This window comes from Marmota marmota, unplaced genomic scaffold (genome assembly GCF_001458135.2).
Source record: "Marmota marmota marmota unplaced genomic scaffold, marMar, whole genome shotgun sequence".
In the NCBI taxonomy this organism is placed as follows: Eukaryota; Metazoa; Chordata; class Mammalia; order Rodentia; family Sciuridae; genus Marmota; species Marmota marmota.
In genome coordinates this window covers 24,959,088-24,974,302 of record NW_026000082.1, presented here as the reverse complement: position 1 = coordinate 24,974,302, position 15,215 = coordinate 24,959,088, and the positions used below count along the sequence as shown (strand labels likewise).

At 37.8% G+C, this 15,215-nt stretch overlaps 1 protein-coding gene across 31 annotated transcripts in view; it reads left to right on the top strand.

The window, feature by feature from the left end:
• Positions 1–15,215, top strand: part of Macf1 (microtubule actin crosslinking factor 1) — a 334,558-nt gene that overhangs the window by 150,811 nt on the left and 168,532 nt on the right. For all 31 annotated transcript variants that reach the window (XM_048815714.1, XM_048815707.1, XM_048815706.1 and 28 more), the window contains 10 exons: positions 9,054–9,220; positions 10,003–10,115; positions 10,198–10,304; positions 10,841–10,960; positions 11,106–11,201; positions 11,812–11,939; positions 12,027–12,120; positions 12,308–12,462; positions 13,113–13,386; positions 14,507–14,635. In XM_048815714.1, the coding sequence (XP_048671671.1) occupies positions 9,054–9,220; positions 10,003–10,115; positions 10,198–10,304; positions 10,841–10,960; positions 11,106–11,201; positions 11,812–11,939; positions 12,027–12,120; positions 12,308–12,462; positions 13,113–13,386; positions 14,507–14,635 (1,383 nt within the window). The remainder of the gene's footprint in view (positions 1–9,053; positions 9,221–10,002; positions 10,116–10,197; positions 10,305–10,840; positions 10,961–11,105; positions 11,202–11,811; positions 11,940–12,026; positions 12,121–12,307; positions 12,463–13,112; positions 13,387–14,506; positions 14,636–15,215) is intronic.

Below are 15,215 nucleotides of genomic sequence, written 5' to 3'. Positions count from 1 at the left end.
CAAGACCCTGGTGGCATGTCTGGCATGTGGATGTTGTATGGGTGGTTGAAGTTACATTTACCCGTGGCTGAGGAACTTTTATTGGCATGTTGGACTCTGTAGTAGAGTAAATAAAATTTTTCAGATCTCAAAGCAGCAAGAGGTGGAAGGTGAAGTAGGACACTTTCCTTGGGTAGCCTGTGGGCAGGTGATACTATATAGCTGCCCTGATGTGGCTGTGGTCCACCTGCTTGTCACCAACAGCATGAAGCTAAGGATAGACACACGTTTTAAGCTGATGTGTGCTTAGAATTTCCTCTTTAGGGAGAGATTCTTCCATAGGATAGGCCCATTTCAGTGCCATTTGTTAGAGTTTGGAGATTTCCAGCAGTGTGAAGAAAAGGTGGCCATTGAAATGTATCTGTTATATGAATGGGTAAGAGCCTCTGTGGGGATCAATAAAAATGGGTATCTGTGTAAGTACAAACCTGTATTATGGGTAAGAGGGAAGACAAACTATTGGGATGAGGTGTACAGTATTTGGATTTCATATGGTAAGAGGGAATGTCAAATTCACCTTGTTTAGTTGTTTATTTACTTATTTATTATAGTGCTGGGTATCAGATCCAGGGCCTCATGCATGTTAGACAAGTGAGCTATACCCCTAGTCCTCCAAAGTCAACTTTTATCTTTGTATGGAACAGATGTTGGGGATAAAATTAACTGCTGAACTGGTTTCTCTCTTAATATCACTGCCACTGAACTTGACATTGTGGAATCATCATAATATTATAGGATGCATGCTCATAATTGAGTGAGATTTTTAGAAAGTTTGGAGTGGAAAATATTAGGCTCTCTTAGATAACAGACTATAGGTAGCAATGTATGGGAAGAAAATTTCTGCATCACTCTGTGAGGAGTCTTTACAGATTGGTGGGAAAATCCTTTGAACCATGATCTGTAGTTTGACAGGATCAACAGTTGTGTGACATGGTTCAGTGTGTGAGTCAAGTTGGTACTGGACATTTTCTGGGCAGCCAACCTTGCAGTGCAGACACAGCCTTACTATGGAGATACAGCCGAGGATGAAAAAAACTAAGTAATTGAATCTCAGTGCAGATACCTGCATGTTTCTGAAGCTCTGTGTTTATCATGTGATATAAGGACTATGGAGTGATCATCTTATATGACGTAAGTAACTTTTCAGGATAAGTGTAAAATTCCTTCAGAGTGAAAGTCCTTATATCCAGTGGACCCACACCCTCATAGGAGGAACTGTATCTTCAGGGAACTACTTTTCTTACTAGTAGGCTACTGACAGGCTTTGAAGACAGCAGCATCCAGAGGACAGAGGGCAGCATGTTCTGACACTGCAGGCTCCTGTGCATGTGAGTTGAGACTCATGGCGAGCCTGGAGTCGGAGCTCCCTCTGCAGAGGGTGGGAACATGGGGGCAGACATGAGAGGAGCAACTCCTTCCTAAACAGAAGCATGCGTGCAATTAAGCAGTGTTAATTTTGTTGCTTGTTTTGTTTTTAATATGTTGAAGTAGTGACCCTCCTCAGAAAATAATTCATATTGCAGAGTGGTGACTGTCCTTGCCCTAACTTGAGGTACGTTCTCTCTCCTGTTGATTAGTTTAGGGCATATTGATGGGAGTGGGACCAGACTATAGCTAGACATATAAGTTGTTTGGTGGGTTTTGGAGTTATTTGGGATGGAGATATATATATATATATATTTTTTTTTTTTTTAATTTTTTTTGTACCGGAATTGAACTCAGGGGCATTCAATCACTGAGCCACATCTGCAGCCCTATGTTGTATTTTTATTAAGAGACAGGGTCTCACTGAGTTGCTTAGCACCCTGCCTCAGCCTCCCAAGGACATTGGTACAGAGTTAAAATTCTGTACCAAGCTGCTGGGATTACAGGTGTGTGCCACTACTCCTGGTTTCTTCAGGATATCGAGAAACAGTAGCTGGTTCTAATTCTTGCCAAGTGTGAGTTTTGAATAATAAAAGATAAGTTGGTCTTCTTTCCTGTTCATCTGGTGCAGTTGATACATCCCTTGTCAGGAAATAGTTAATGCAGAACAAAATGACAGAGGGCAGCTGACAAAAATGGCTTTCAGAATGATAAATAGACTAGGATTTGGAGCAGGGTGGGAAAGACTAATAAGCAGTTACACTTTGATGTCACACAAAGGCCTTCTCTGGCCCATTCTTTTTCTCAAGATTCCGTACTCCCAGCTGCCATCAATAAGCATAATACCTGGTTCATTTAAACGAGATTTGTTGACAATCCCTTCCTCTTTCCCATCTTGGCTCCTAGCACCAATCTCCTGCCACACTGTTGGTGGATCCCATTGACTTAAGAATTTTAACTCTGTACCAATGTCCTTGCTACATACCTTAGATAAATAGTCCCATTTCTCCTCTGTTATTATAGGGAAAGTGTTTTACTAATATTGGCTTTGCATTGTGAGATGAAAGCAAACTAACCATGAAGTGCTGTTGGAAGACTGTAGAAATAAAACTTACTTTTAGAGCTTTGTTCAAGAAAGGATTTTGTTTCTTTTTTCAAAGAATTTTACTTAATCAAAAATATTACTAAAGAATCATTATTTTTAGGTGTAATAGTAGTATTGTGGTTTTGTTAAAAAATAGAGGGTGCTTATCATTTAGAGTTAGCCACTGAAATGTTCATAGAAGAAATAATATGTGTGGGATTTGCTTCATAAAAATAGGCCATGGTGAAGTGGATGGAGTGTGGATGAAGCAAGATAGCTGAGTTGATAGTGGTTAAAAATGCGGGATGTGTACATGGGGCTTATTATATGTTCTGTCTTATATATGGTGCTTTTATATATANATAGCTGAGAAAAATTGTCCACACTTTTTATATATATATATATATATATATATATATATATATATATATATATATATGTACATGGGGCTTATTATATATTCTTTCTATTATATATATTTCAGGTGAGAAGTTAAGAAAAACAAATTGTATAAAAACAAATGCAATAGGGGCTGGGGTTGTGGCTCAGCAGTAGAGCGCTCCCCTAGCATGGGCAAGGCCCTAGGTTCAATCCTTAGCAACACATAAAACTAAATTAATTAAAGATATTGTATCCACTACAACTAAAAAATAAATATTAAAAAACCCAAATGTAATAATAATGTTAGAATTATTATATAATGCATATACTGAAAAAAGGTTGATATCCAGAATGCATTAAGTGTTGTATAGATAAAATGGCCAAGAGTGTAGAGACAGATTGGCTGGATTTGAATCCCAATTCTGCCACTGACTTTCAGGGTACCTTGGGCAAGTTACTTCTCTGTGCCACAGTTTCCTCATTTGTAAACTGAGGGTAAGAGTAGTTGATAATTTGTAAGATTATTGTGAGAATTATATGAACTAATACAAGCACAATTAATGTTACTCATTAACATTATTATTTAAAGGATTTACAAATAAACAAGAAAAAGATAGATACCCTTGTGGAAAATAGGGGAAAGCCAAGAAATAAGCAGTTCATGAAAAAAGGAAACTCAGAAGCCTCGTACACTTAAGAAGGCTTTCACTACTCATCAGGGATCTAAAAGTCCAAACAACAAGCAGATACTATTTTATACCCATAAGACTGGAGGAAAAATAAAAAGTCTGAAAATACAGCAAGGATAAGTTTGCCAATATTTAGTAGAATTGAAAAATTCCCATATCCTGACCTAGGCTTTCCATTGTAGTTTCATTCCCTTGTGAGAACTCTAAGACTCTTGAATATGGAAGTGAACGTCCCCATGAATTTCCTCTTAATCTCAATATTGGTCATAAACTACTCCCCACAGTGGCCATTAGTTCTCTGGGCTGGGCATTTGTAATGAGCTCCACTTGCATTGTGCCCTCACTTGCTTATCAAATGGAAATTTTCAGGGTCTGATGCCTTCTCTATAGTGGGATGAGGTCAGCTGGAAATGTTAGGACCTGAGAAGCAAGATGTTCAGAACATCTACTGTCATCTTCTGAGACTCACATAGTCCATATCCTCTGTCTAGTATTACAACTCCTCCATAATCTATCTAATCTTTTCTCTTGTCAGTTCCCAACTTGAACCTTTGGGTTTTAACCATCTACTTTTCTTTTTTCAAACTTCCCTCAACATCTAATCTTCGCTTATGTCCCCTTTCTACCTGGAATTCTTTTTCCCTTTCTCTTTGTCTATTCCATAATATCTTTTAATGATGAGTTCATTTATTTTTTATTTCCTGGCAGTACTGGGAATTGAACCCAAGGCCTCACATGTACTGAGTAAGCTCTTTATCATTGGGCTATGTGATAATGAGTTTAAATTGTACTTGTTCAAGAAATCTTTTTGATTACTCCAACTTACAGTAATTTTCCATTCTACTGAGATTCTCTATTGGATATTATTATTATTGCTCAATTTGCATTAAATTACATATAACTCTTTCACATGGCCTGTCATATATGAATAAATATAAAGAGAACTTTTTCCTCCAGACACTAGCCTCCCAAAAACAAATTTTCATTGTGTTTGACTTCCTGTAGTCTTTTTGTTGGATTCCCAGTGACATTATAGTCAGTTCATGAAAAAAAAAAATGAATGTATCTGTATCACCATATGCTAGTTCAATCAGTATCAGTTTTTGTGGAGATCAAACAATATAATCTGTTAAAAAAAAGACCAAAAATCCAATGAAGTTTTAGTTATTTTCTTTGGGAATATCACCTTCAAATTTGAAATATTAAATATACTGGGTTCAATCCCCAGTACCACCCCAAAACAACAAAACAAAACACAGCTTAAACACAGTTTCTAGAACCTAGTGGTTGCTTGAAAAATAATAATCAGAATGAAGAAACAGTGTGATTTATTTTTTCTCTATGCCTGCCATTAGGGTTAAGACATTGTTCAGTAAATACTTACTGAATTATTAGGAACTATTAAGTTTTCAGGAATGCTTAAAAAAAGGAATTAACCAGGACTTGGGAAGTTTGGGATGAAAAGAAATTCAGGTAGATGCTCATAGTTTCTGGCATGGTAATGAGGCATCCTTCCCAAATGACTTCCTGTGAACTCACTGAAACTAAAGCTGGATTTGTGCATTTGGAAGATTAAAGTAAATGCTTCTGTAGAACCCAAAGCTCAGCACTGTGTACACATATCACATGTAAGTTATTAGAAGAAAATATGGACAAAAGCCAAATTTAATTACTGAGTTGGTTGTGATGATAATCTCATTTTTCACATCCAGTTTACAATCTAGGAAAGATTCAAATCTAAACAGGGTATCTTTTCTTTCCTTGAGAGAGCCAGACATTTCCCTGTCTCATTATAGTTGTGTTGAAAATCTGAAGTAAAACTATTCATTGAAGTAGTTTCAGTGCAAAACATTGTAATTGGCAGGTAGGAGAGGTCATCAGAGGCTAGCTGTGGTTATACCAGACATATAATATCAGTTAACTAACTGTAGTTTTGTTTTTGGTAAAGAGACCAATACCCAGATCTCATTTTGCTCATTCATTTTATCCCTTTTTACTTCACCAAATCTATTTCCTATTCCTAACAAGTTTTTCCTTCTTAATATGTTCATGAAACAGCTAGTGTGGGGTGGCATTTAGAAATGTTGTTAAGGGGGGATTGTAATAGAATTGGAAATAGAGCAGTACTGTTTATACTGGGCTGAAAGGAGGATGGCTTGGGCACGATGAGCATCATTGGGTCCTCAGCATAGCCCCACGCCCCATGTATTTAGAGTTGATTGAATTTTATGCAGTTAACTCATGTTTATCATACTTGTAAGAGATGTGATTAATTAATTTTTAAAATGAATTTTAACTGCCAAGTTATGGAGTATTTATATCAACTACTCAGTACAGTTTGTTGCTTTAGGGTATCTATATGGGAAGCAAATAGTAATTTGAAGATTGTCAGGTAAACATGGAGTCAGAGCAGAGAGATAATAAGTGGCGGACAGATTTGCAGGATAATCTTATTAGCTGGTATCATTGAAGTGTGATGGCATGATTTCTCCTGTAGGAACATACCATACCTGTCAAGGGCATGAGAACCTTCTGCCCTTGAATCTGCTGGTTAGGGTACTATTTTACCTTCCCAGTTGAGGCCATGCTTCCTGGTTCCTTTCTTTTATCCTCAATAAAGTTTTAAAGTTTCTGGCCCTATTTTTCCTGTCAGTCCCCTCTATTTCACCCCGTACTGGGGATTGAACCCAGGGATGCTTAACCACTGAGTCACATCCCCAGCCCTTTTTTATATCTTATTTAGAGACAAGTTGCTTAGGGCCTCGAAATCCTCCTGCCTCAGCCTCCCAGGTTGCTGGGATTACAGGCATGTGCCACCTTACCCAACCATTGTTTTTCCTATTTTTAAAATATAGGTATTCCTTGACTTATGATGAGGTTACATCCTGATAAACCTATCATAAGTTGAAGACATTTTAAGTTGAAAATGGATTTAATCCATGTAAACTTACCAAACATCATAGCTTAGGATAGCCTACCTTAAATTTCTCAGAACACATACATTAGCCTACAGTTGGGCAAAATCATCTAACATAATGCAAAGTATTTTTTGTAATAAAATGCTTAATATCTTGTGTAATTTGTTGAATAAAATATTTAAAATGAAAAATGGAATAGTTGTATGACATGCTTTTTTACATCATTGTAAAATTAAGTAGAACCATTGTAAGTTGGGATCTCATATCTTTTGCTGATATACGGTCTCATTTTTTATGAGTTGAGTTTGTAAATTTAGGATTGAGCACTTTGAGGTGTCTTATTGTTGATTGCCAGATGTTCTGACCACAGGGTTCTGCTTCTCTGGGTCACTGATAGAGACAGTTAAGGAACAAGATGTTCTGTTGACATGCTCATGCCTTCCCTGCCCAAACACCATGACCTAGAATTAATGGTTATGTGGTTTTATTAAAATTAATGGTTATAATGGGAAAGAAACACATGTTCTCCAGGCAATACCTACATTATCTTATTTAATCCACATAAGGACCCTATGAGAAAGTTATCCTGTAGTAAATATGAGGAATAAAGAGTACAGAAGGCTTAAGTGATTTGCCTGAGGTCATGTTTCTCCTAAATGCTTCCTTCCAGGAGCATATCTGATTGAAAGCCTTGTGCTTTTTCTTGTTAATCAAAATTATTTTTGTAGTTTTTAGTTCAGAAATAAAGTGTGCCCATAATTCAAAGTCTGAAAAAAGAAAGAAAGGAAATAGTCTCACTAAGGGAGACACTTTTTAACATTAGCTTAAACTTGTTTGACTTTACACACTGCTTTGAATTCTCTGTTTGCTGTCAAAAAAGTAACCTCACTCTGGATTCTGGGTGGGTTTTCTCCCCAGATACTTTCACTTGCTTGTATTTACTATTCCATTTATAAAGCAAATGATTGTTAATTAAAACACATTAAGTTCCCCATATGATCAGTACAACATTGGTGAATGGGCAGTAATTCAGAAGGACCATGATCAGGAGACTGTTTCTTGCACAGCATCCTTTCTGCTGCTTGAAAATACATCCGGCAGTGAGGAGCTGTCCCTCATAGGGGCTATTGTTTGGTTTTAGATAGTTCTGTGGTTAAGATGTGGTACCAGTCCCTCAGGAAATCTACAGTTTTGGGGAGATAAGATTATACATATGAAATAATAACCAGCAGTGAAAAATTTAACATTTAAAAAATTTAACATTCAGTTAAATTATGACATAGCCCATCAGTGCTATTGGAGGGAGAAAAATAAGAATTTTAAGGAGGATCATCACCCACACAAGAGAGAGAAGGGAACTCTATTTGTTAGGTATGACCTTGGGTTCAGACTAGATGCTTTCATATATAATGTTTGATTATTACGGTACCCTTGAAAAGGTAGTAGGTGTTATTTCCACTTTACAGCTGTGATAACTGAGCTTATGTTTAGGTAAGCTAAGATTCAAACTCAGGTCTTTCTAGAATCAGAGGCATGAACATTTTCCTAGTCTCTCTGAAGTGGGTCTTATGCTATATTTTGGATATTTCTTCAAATAGCTTTTTTTCTCACTACAAGTATATACATGATATAGAAAAATTTGAAAATATAAAAATCACCTATAATGCTACCACTAAAAGATAGCTATGGTTACTAATTTGTTGTATCCCTAGGATTTATTTTTAAAATATTTTTTTAGTTGTCAATGGACCTTTATTTATTTTATAAATCAAAGAATCAAAAAGAGAATCAAACCCAGAGCCTCACACATGCTAGGCAAGTGCTCTACTACTGAGCCACAACCCCAACCCTCCCTAGGATTTATACTCAAATACATGTATGCATCTGTATCACATTACATGTATGCATACATATGCATATGTGTGACTATATACTTAAATATATTTTCCATATCTTTTATATGAAATTAGGATTACTATATATTATTTTATTTGTGTTCTTTTTCTTTTTATGAAATTCAGTGACCATTTTCCTATGTCATTAAATTTTTTTAAAGAATACCTTTAAGTGCTACAAAGAATTCTTTCCTATGTTCTATAATTTGTGACCAGTAATCCCTCATTAGAGTTTAAGCTCTTTTTAACGTTTTTTTCTATGTCATGCTTGCTTTTTATGTTTCTGTGAACATTCTTGTCTGAAATTTTTGTACCTATCACTGAGGATTTTCTAATAAGTTGTATGTATTCCTTTAAGACTTTTAATTCAAAGCTGACATCCACAGGAGTTATGTCACTTATACTTTCTCTAGAGGCAGTGGGTGAGAATATCCAATTTTAGACATTTTTTCCAATCCTGATTAGTGTCATTACAGTTAAACCTTTCCTAGTTTAATAGGTAAAAAGTAACCTCTCATGGTTTTAATTTTCATTTCTTTGACTACCAAAGAGGGCGAATATATGTTGGAGTTGTATCTACATGGCTGCCAACCTTGTATGTCCTTCTTCCTCTCTGAGCAGAGAAGATTAAAAGGCTTCATCTTACTTATACTAAGTTATTCCATGTCCTACCTTTTGGCAGATCTCTGACATCTATATTAGTGGGGAATCAGGGGATATGTCAGCCAAGGAAAAACTACTTTTGTGGACTCAGAAGGTGACAGCTGGTTACACAGGAATCAAATGTACCAACTTTTCTTCCTGCTGGAGTGATGGGAAAATGTTCAATGCACTTATTCACCGATATAGGTAAGTACAGTGGAATTTTAGTGCTCCTGGAAGAACTTCGTCTCATCTCATTGTAATTGGTTATAATGCCATTTCTCCCCTTTAACAAGAATTATAGTTCTAATTCATTTAGTCATTTGAAAAAGGAATCTTTATTGAGTTCCTACAATTTTAGCTAGGCACTAGGCACAGATAGCCATGAACAAAAGAGCAAAAGTTTCTTGCTTTCACAGAACTTATCCTCCAGTAGAATAGGCAATAAGGAAACGGGTGCATGCTGTCCTACATTGGCATGTGCAATGGAAGGGAGAAGTGACAGGGGACTCTGGTAATTTAGACAAAAGTGGTCAGGACTATCAGGAGTGAGTTATGCAGACCTGTGTGGTCAGAGTGTTCCAGGTGGAGGAAAGAACAAGTGCATAGGGTCTAATGTAAGGACTTGATTGGAGTGGTTGAGGAACAGCAGGCGGCTTGAAGTGGGGTGAGTGAGGAATTCAGGAATTTTAATTACATAAATCAAAATTATTGAGCTCTTAGTGGTCATAAATATGCACCAATTTTCACTTTGTACTAGTTTGTGATACCTTTTCCAAGAATGCAGTGAACCTACTGTTGTGTAAGTTTAAAATTACCTGGCATGTAATTGAAATTGGGATTAATACCCTTCTGAACTTCTTGCTTTCTCTCTAACTCACTGAGTTAGAAATTTCCAGCTCTGGGAGCTTCTAAGAGGTTTTCTTTGTGTGAACTCATGTGTGATATGTAGATGGTGGCCTTTCATGTGCCTTGATGAACTTTTACAGACCTGATCTGGTAGATATGGAGAGGGTGCAAATCCAAAGTAACCGAGAGAATCTGGAACAGGCTTTTGAAGTGGCAGAAAGACTGGGAGTCACCAGATTGCTGGATGCAGAAGGTGAGAGTTTATTGAACTTGAGTATGTTTGGCATATATTCACTGTTTCTTTGTTCTGAGAAATTTCTTGTCCATTCTCTCAGATGTGGATGTGCCATCTCCAGATGAAAAGTCTGTAATCACTTATGTGTCTTCAATTTATGATGCCTTCCCTAAAGTCCCTGAGGGTGGAGAAGGGATCAGTGCTACGGTAAAAGAACATTCTCCTGAAGTTCCTCTGACTTTAATTTGTTTGGGTGGACTACATTGATTAGGTAGTGTTGTTAAGTTCTCATTGTATATAGAGCACTTTTATACAGAGTCATTTGAATCTACATTGTCCTTGATCCCTGGGAATGAGCCTACGTTTTGCTAATTTTGCCTCATCTAGCATAGATCATTTTGTGCTAAATGCCAGCCAAGAATGTCCTTCTTGTTCCCAGCTGTAATTCAAGATAAGGCAGTGTTTTCTCAGCTACTGATATCAGTTTGATTAGTTATATCATGGATCTTTTCTAAATATTTTTAGTAGCTGATCTGTAGCCTTTTTTGATGTCAGGATTTTGAATGCCACCTGAGAGTCCTTGAGGAGCTTCGAAACTGGGACTGTGAGCATTAAACTGAGCAACTTCCTAGGCAATTAGAGGAAAAGGATTTTACATGGTCTGGGGTGGCCTGAGCTACTTTATTCTGTGCTTGTTCTGGATATTGCTAATCAGATATGTGATGTTTCCCTTCTGGCAATAGGAAGTGGATTCCAGGTGGCAAGAATACCAAAGCCGAGTGGACTCCCTCATCCCCTGGATCAAACAGCATACCATACTGATGTCAGATAAATCTTTTCCCCAGAACCCTGTTGAACTAAAGGTAAAGCCATGGCCTTAAATTGTTTAATCAATTCTTTCTAGAGACTGAATCTCAGGACTTGTTACTGCCTACTGTGGGTGAGGTAGTGTGAAAAATTGGTCCCTGTTGCTTACTTTCATCCATTCACCAAATATTAATTTTGTAGGCACTTTATAACCAATATATACACTTCAAAGAAACAGAAATTCTGGCCAAGGAGAGAGAAAAAGGAAGAATTGAGGAGTTATATAAATTGTTAGAGGTAAGGAAATCACTGTTTATGACTTCGTGGTTTGCTCATTAGCACTGTTGTTGCTTCCTGATCCAACAGATTCCCTGTGTGCACTGCCCAACCTGTGTTAGTGACAGCACCCTTAATCTGGTCTTGAAAATAAATTCATGGTAAAGGGATAGCATCAATCATCTGTATTTTTTTGCTGAAAAGTGGCATGTATTTATTCATAAATCTTGAGTTTTGTGAACGAGTTATTCTACAACTTAGAGGGAAACTAAATCTTTCCTTGGGATTAAAATAAAAGAGATTTCCATTCATATTTTGGTTTCTGGAGAATTTGAAGTGGTAGAGATGGGCTGGGCATTTAGCCTTGCCAGAATGGAGATTATTGAGAAGATAGGAATATTTGTAGGAAGTATAGAAGGAATGGAAGGATTTATGTAGTCTCTATATTTTAGAGAGGATTTTTTTTCCTTCTCATCTTAAGAGAGGCACTGCTAAATATTTGATCTTTTGCCCATATTAAATAGGAGGAAAAATAACTGAGTAAAGAGGCAAGAAGTGAAGTACAAAGAACAAATGAAAATAGGCCTGAGGGCATGGCTGTAGTTTTGGACTGAAGAGTGTTTTCTTTCAGGTGTGGATTGAATTTGGCAGAATTAAGCTGCCTCAAGGTTATCACCCTAATCATGTGGAAGAAGAGTGGGGAAAACTCATCATTGAGATGCTGGAGCGAGAGAAATCCCTCCGGCCAGCTGTAGAGAGGTGGGTCTGGAGCATGGGGGTGATCTGACATTCCTTACTGGGCTACTTCAAACCTTGCACTGGACTATGGTTTTTATCTTATTTTAGGCTAGAATTGCTGCTACAGATTGCAAACAAAATCCAGAATGGTGCTTTGAACTGTGAAGAAAAACTGACACTAGCTAAAAATACACTGCAGGCTGTAAGTCTCTGTTTTATCCCATCCCTTCTATCATCTGTTTCTACCTTCTCACTCTCTGCTCTAATCATCATAGTTAACATTTGTGGAATCCAGCTGTTACTTCTTTTTTCTTGGAAGTACAGTGGGCCCATTGTCCTAGTAGGTAACAAAGTTATCCCACCCTTTTTTTTTCCCCTTTCTGTCCTAGGATGCTGCTCACCTGGAATCAGGACAGCCAGTACAATGTGAGTCAGATGTCATCATGTACATTCAGGAGTGCGAAGGTCTCATCAGGCAGCTGCAGGTGGATCTCCAGATCCTACGGGATGAGAATTACTACCAGTTAGAAGAACTGGCCTTTAGGTGAGGAACAAGGGACTCACACAGAGGGCTTGCTAACTGCTGAGGCTCAATGACAAGAGTGGGTCAAGAGTCAGGCACTGAATCTTATAACTTGGGCCTTCGAGAGGTCATTGTCTCAGTGGGAATACTACACATACATATTTTCAGCAGGAACATTCTCTTGTAGAGGACAGTTTCTCCTTCTTGCAAGTCCCTCCTACTGAGTGCCCATGGGATTCCTGCAATCATTGTGGCATTTTGTATCTCTCCCTGTTTCAGAGTAGGTGTGATAGCACATCTGGTTTAGAAATATTGGTGATCTATTGCACTCATTTTATAGAGAGGAAATAGACTCACAGAGGGGATGAGGATTGCTTAAAGATGCATGGTAATCCATTGTTTATTCTGCTGTACCTTCCAGGAACCATAGAAATAGATACTGGTTTGTTTTCCTCCAACAACCACTGCAGTTTGGCATTTGCCTTGAAGACGATTTCAAACTAGATGAAAATATTAAAAGGTCACCTCACATTCATATAACACTTTCTCAAAACACTTTTCATGTTATGGTCTCATTTTTATTTTTACCACATTCTTGTCAAATGCATAGTGAAGATTTTATTTTAAGCGTGTTATAGATTTGAGTCTCTCCTTTTTCTCACGTGTTTCAGGGTCATGCGCCTTCAGGATGAGTTGGTCACCCTGCGTCTGGAGTGTACAAACCTGTACAGGAAGGGCCATTTCACTTCACTTGAATTGGTTCCTCCTTCTACTTTAACCACTACCCATCTGAAAGCAGAACCCTTGACCAAGGCTACCCATTCTTCTACCTCCTGGTTCCGAAAGCCCATGACTCGAGCTGAACTTGTGTCTATCTCATCCTCTGAAGATGAAGGCAATCTCCGATTTGTGTATGAACTACTGTCTTGGGTAGAAGAGATGCAGGTGGGTGTATGTCTAAAAAGCTTGTGCTGCACACAATGTTTACTGGATCCAGCAGCTAGTCTAAAATAAGAGACCAGGTTGCTCTGTGTCCCCAGTACAGATTTTCTTAGTAATTGGTCCTTCCTGTATCTAAGATACCTTCTCATTAAATCTAAAGTTGGGAAAGTCAGTGCAGATTCTCACAATTCCATGCTGAATAGCATAGGCTTTTCTAATTTGAAGCCCTTTGGGAATCTGTTCCCTTCAGCTAACTGTGCCTTTAATGGCACTTTGTGTGTGTGGGGAGGATTGCTGTGTCTGTAAATCTCAGATATAGTTTCTGAAATTTCCCCTTTGGCAGAGGTGTTTCTTCTTTTCTTGTTGTTTGTCTTAACTCTTAGGTTTAAGCAAAGTTGCTGTGTTCCACTATTCAAGGGAGCACTACATATTTTATTCTAGGATAATGGTTCAAATTTGGTATTTTCCTATACTTTTAACCTTTTTGTTTCATTATTAAATTCTTCCCATCTGCAAATGACAGATTTCCCCATTTGCCAATAAGTAAAAGTACCTCAGAACACACTGTTTTAAAATTATCTTCCAGGGCTGGGGTTGTGGCTCAGTGGTAGAGTGCTCACCTACCACGTGCGAGGCCCTGGGTTTGATCCTCAGCACCACATAAAAATAAATAAACAAAATAAAGGTATATAAAAAAGTTATCTTCCATTGGCTAAGAGTTGTTGTCAAGAATGAAGCTAAATATTTTCAGATATTTCTTTTTATATCTGTTCTGATTGTGAAATGAAGAGATGCCATAAAGGGAATGCCTAAACTGTAAATTTAAACATTTTTAGCCTGTGAAGACCCTTTCTGATTGATGGACTCAGGAATGTATTCTCATATGCAGCTGCAGATGGCTTTCCCCTCGCTGGTTAAAGGGCTTTCTTCTCTAGCTCCTCCTGGGTGATTATGGTTTAGTTTCCTGTAGGAGACCATGGAATGGTGGAGATGGTTTAGATGCTTTGTTTTTTTCTTCTCTCAATCTTCTGCCCCTAGCCACTTTGTCCAAACATTGATTCTGTTTATTTTCTTTTCCTGCCAACTCAGCTAAATTATAGCAAACCTATTTTGTCTTTTTCAGATGAAACTGGAGCGGGCAGAATGGGGCAATGACCTGCCTAGTGTGGAGTTGCAGCTAGAAGCACAGCAGCATATCCATACTAGTGTGGAAGAACTGGGCTCAAGTGTCAAGGAGGCCCGGTTATATGAGGTGCATAGTATTCAGAATCCACATTATGATTGTGAGAGGGATGAGGATGAGCAAGTAGTGGGATGGTATGCATGATGCAGCTGTCTCTAAGGAGACAGGGGCTCTGGAAAAGGGTGATAATGATGAGTAATAGCACTTGGCAAAAAAAAATTCTCTTTATAAATGAAGTATCTCTGTTAACATTTGAACTAACCTTGTGAGAAAAGTATTTTTATTAGCTGACCCTTTGTACTAAAAAAAAAAGTGATACTGGAAGCTAAGGTCAGAATTAATAAGTATCAGAAGCAGTTTTTAAACGCAGGTCTTCTTTCTCTAAATATTCATAGTCTTTTCCCTTCGCTGCATGCCTACAGTAGAGAGCTGTGTGGAAAAACTGTTCATCAATCTATCTTCTCCCTCATTCATGATTCTTCTCTTTTTTATTTCCACTCTCCCCTTGAAAAAAGCAATTTTGTACTTTGGGAATGATTTTACGGAGGTTTTGCTTAGAGACCTCCCCAAATTGCTGGAAACACAGGATTATGAGGTGTTACCTGCAGAGCTCTTGCCCACTAAGTTCAACTCCAAGCTATAACATGTC